Raw genomic sequence first — 4,357 nt, 5'->3', positions numbered from 1 at the left:
ATCTCAGAAACACTGAATCAATGAAAGTTACAACAATATTCAACAACAACAACCCAACAAAGAAATACACATCAACTGCAACAGACCAACTTCCCAATAATACAGATGAGTAATATACACAACAACAATACGACGACAAACGAAATACGCATCAAACAATATAAATAAACTAACAACTAATCACTACAAAATTCACTTACAATGTAAAATAAACTAACCTATGAGCCTTCACTTCTTCGTTCCGCCACCAATATTCAACAAATTTCAACAAGCAATGTTACCAACTAGCTTTGCCTCATGAAATTTCTTAGGGTTTTGATAGGTTGAAGAGAAAGAGACGAGGGTAGGTGAGAGTGAAATGGGTTGGAAGTTTCTTTGGGTTTGGGTTTGGGTTATGGGTTAAAAAATGAATGGGTTAGGATAAAATCCGGCCTTTGTTAAATGGGTTGGAGGTGTGGCACACGCTTTTGGATTGAGAGCACTGATGTTGAAAAAATGATGTATTTATTGTGCTTTTGGATGGTTTCGTGGGGTAATAGGACCCCCGCAAAGTTCCATGGGGTAATTATGTATTTCCTCTTATAATTACTAAAACTTGGTAATTAATGACATGTTTTTACCATTACCAATAGGTATATTTCTTAACTAAATTTTTAGTGGTAGGGATATTTTTTTTTATCAAACTAGTGATGCTAAGAGCATTTTTAAGTCAAACTATTATCTAAGGATTTTTTTAAAATTTAATTTCACATGATTTAAGGACATTTTGACCTTTTATCAAAATAAGAAACAAAAAGAAAAAACGTGGAAGTAAGATATCAATCTTTTCGATTTGTTTTGAAGGTTATCAACTCATAAACATGTCAAATCTTTAAAAAATAATTAAAATATTAATTAATCAATTATCAATTTAATAACTATTAAAATTTCTCATGATTTCCCCCTCACCTACACCCGCCCTTAAAAATCAATTACAAACAATGTAGCAAACAAAATCTAATAAGACATTCCTAAAATCATTAAATAATTTGCATTTAGAAGTCAAATTCGATTAAATTAATGTAATCTACCCATTTAGAATTATTAATTAATCGTACACAATGTTAAAGAAGTTAGTTAAAAATAACAAACATACAAATCTTTTTTCTTCACAAATTCGCAAACCTTATTTATAATTCCCACAACCTTTTTCTTCTTCTTTCGAAAATTTGTCAGAGTGAAGAAAAACAGCAGAAGTGAAGATGGGGGTTGATTATTACAAAGTATTGGGTGTTGATAAGAACGCTACAGATGATGATTTGAAGAAGGCTTATAGAAAACTTGCCATGAAATGGCACCCTGATAACAGCCCACAAAGCAAGAAAGATGCTGAAGCTAAGTTCAAACACATCTCTGAGGCTTATGATGTATGCTTTCTTTGCTCAAAGTTTCAATCTTTTTTTTTTTCCTTTATACTCTAATAGGTTCTAAATTTGAGCTTTTAGAACGTCTATTGTTTATAGTTTTGCAAAAAGAATGATGGGTTTATAGGATGATTATCAATTCATTAATTTTCTGAGTGTTTTGTATCGTTTCATTAACCAATCACGTGTTCCAATTCACCAAGGAAAAAGTTTCATTCTTTTAGATCCCAATTAATCTTTCATAATTTAGAAGTTTTGTGGAAGTTCAAATCGAATTAAGGTTTTGTTGGTTTTTAATTTGGTGTACATTCAATGTGTTCGAATTGTGTAACTATCAATATTACTGAAGAAAAACACTTGTATTACAATCTTTTATAGTTGAAAGAAAAGTTTGAAAGATCACTAGTGAACAAGAAGCAGTTTTGCCCCAACTAGGTTAGAGCTCGAATCCAGAGGCAAAACCCGGATATGAAGTTTATTGTTCGGGATTCTAATCTTATCTTTTTAAATTACTGGGCTCTAAATTTATATAATCGTTTCCATAATCAATGGATCTTTTAAAATAAATTCAAGCTTTTGGCTGAACCTGTAATCGGCAGTCTAGCTCTGCCTCTGCTTGAAACATTATAGTGAAACAGAAACAAGGATTGATGTTTTTCTTTTGCAGCAAGCATCTAAACTGGGGAATCTGATTCCAATGATTTAGCTTTACAGATTCTTTTTTATTGGTGTTATTAGATATTATATGATTTGAATGTTAAATAGATGACTAATATTTTTCTGCATTAAATTTACTAGGTGCTTAGCGACTCCCAGAAAAAAGCTGTGTATGACCAGTATGGTGAAGAAGGGCTGAAGGGTGGGGTACCACCACCTGGAGCTGGTGGCCCTGGTGCCGGTTCAACCTACTTTTCTACCGGGGAGGATATGCTCCGTATGCCGGAGAAGAAATCCAAGAAAAGCAATAAGAATGCTGCCACAGGTGATCTTGGGGGAGAGAGTGATGTGTGTGAGGTTAAGAGAAAGAAAAAAAGAGAAGGTGGAAAAAATTCAGGAAAACCCAACAAAGTCAGTGATGAAGATGTTGAGAAAGAGAAAAAGAATAAGCTGAAGAAAAGCTGCTTGAATGAGCCTTTTGACACCAAAACTAGTGCTCCTGCAAGTGCAACTGAAATGCGGGACAGTGACAAGGTAGTTGAGACCCTTGGTGAGGTCTCTGGTGGAGATGTTGTGGACGAGATTAGAAGGAAGAAGAAATCCAAGAAAAACATTAAGACTACCAATGGTGTAGAAATGACAAACACTGATATTAAAGCTAAGAGTGATGACTCTGACATCAAGAGAAAGAAAGAAAGAAAACATGGAAAACATTCTAGGAAGTTTAGTGAAGACAGCGACGAGGTTGCTTCGAGAACTGTTGAAGGGAATAAAAGTAGGAAGTTGAAGAAAAGCTGCGGGAATGAGCTGGAGAAAATGCATGATACTGAGGATATGCAGGAAGATGTTGCTGAAGTCAATGAAGGTGATATTTCTTCACCTATAGAGATGGAAGAAAAAAACAAAACAGACAAAGGTAATATCAAAAAGAGAAAAAGGGTAAAATTAGGACACAACTCTGAAGATCCTACACATGAGAAGAGTGAAAAGAGAGTGAGATTTTCTGGTCAGGTTCAGATTTTCCCTTCATTGAATGATCCAAGTGATGAGAATCATGAGATCGAGGAAGAAAATTTACTGCGTGGCAAGCGATTCTCAAAGCTAGAAGATGAAGTTGTCAAAGAGGCTGTTCATAAATACATTGAGATACATAACTTAGGCGAAGAAGGGCTGAAAAAGGTTTTAAATTCTAGATCTTATCCTGAAATTAAGGGTTGCTGGAAAGAAATAGGGAGAGCTATACCATATAGACCTTCTACTGCAGTTTACTCTCGTGGGCAGATCCTGTTTCGAAGAAGTGAATCACGTAAATGGACTGAAGAGGAGTATGAGATGGTGCTGAAGTTCCAGAAAGAGCATGGGAACAAATGGAGGGACTTAGCTGATGAACTTGGAAAACATCGGTGGCATGTGAAGGATACATGGCGAAGGCTAAAACATCAGAATAAAGGACAATGGACTCAGGAGGAGTACCAGAATTTGTTTGATTTAGTAAACACCGATCTGAGTCTGAAGCTTTCTGAAGAGAAGAAATCTAAGCATGGGATGCTACGGGATAATATTGCATGGGGTGCAATAAGTGAAAGCTTGTCCACGAGAATTGGTGCAAACTGCTGCTCAAAATGGTATGATCAATTAACATCACCCATGGTGGCCAAAGGTGAATGGGTGGATTCTGATGACTATCGCCTAGTTGATGCACTTTTTGAGCTCGACACAAGCTGCATCGAAGATGTGGACTGGGACAATCTTCTTGACCACAGGGCTGGAGAGATATGTCGAAAGAGATGGAACCAAATGGTTCTTCACATAGGTCAACTTGGAAACAAGTCATTTCCTGATCAAGTAGAAGTTCTAGCTAAGAGATACCGTCCGGATTTGGTCCAAGTAAGAGAGGCTTGGGACAGTAAACCAGTCGTTCCATGACATGCCCATCACTCAGCAGTGATGTGTCTGAAGAGTTATTTCACAGCAACACATGCTATTGGCAATACCCCCTCTCCATTTTAGTAATTATTAAAATATTTTGTATAACATTTAGTAGACATACTTCGGAAGAGGTCCAGCACTGTGTGGTGGAAAGGAAATGGAAAGATTTTCACAGATTGATATTGGAAAGTTGTCTGTACTCTGTAGGGCAAGAGATCAATCAACTCCAGCTGCAACTTGAAACTAAAAATTTTGACAATGTGTTGTAATCATGGCTTTTATGTTTCTATCACAATTTTATTATCTGTAACGTATCTTAATTTTTCCCATATGCATGTGTTCAGTACGTCAGGCAACCTTGAAACATC

General features: G+C 36.1%; 1 protein-coding gene across 1 annotated transcript; it reads left to right on the top strand.

Annotated features, from left to right (window-relative positions):
* Positions 1–1,241: 1,241 nt before the first annotated feature.
* On the top strand, positions 1,242–4,013 carry LOC125836853 (J protein JJJ1-like). Its single transcript, XM_049516013.1, has 2 exons — positions 1,242–1,406; positions 2,202–4,013. Exons 1-2 carry the CDS (start codon positions 1,242–1,244, stop codon positions 3,984–3,986), a joined length of 1,950 nt encoding a protein of 649 aa, XP_049371970.1. The 3' UTR covers positions 3,987–4,013.
* The last annotated feature ends 344 nt before the right edge of the window (positions 4,014–4,357 follow it).

This window comes from Solanum verrucosum, unplaced genomic scaffold, assembly GCF_900185275.1.
Source record: "Solanum verrucosum unplaced genomic scaffold, falcon-dt-bn FXZP01000141.1, whole genome shotgun sequence".
NCBI classification, from domain to species: domain Eukaryota; kingdom Viridiplantae; phylum Streptophyta; class Magnoliopsida; order Solanales; family Solanaceae; genus Solanum; species Solanum verrucosum.
The sequence above is the reverse complement of the archived record's forward strand: the minus strand, read 5'-3'. Positions and strand labels throughout refer to the sequence as shown.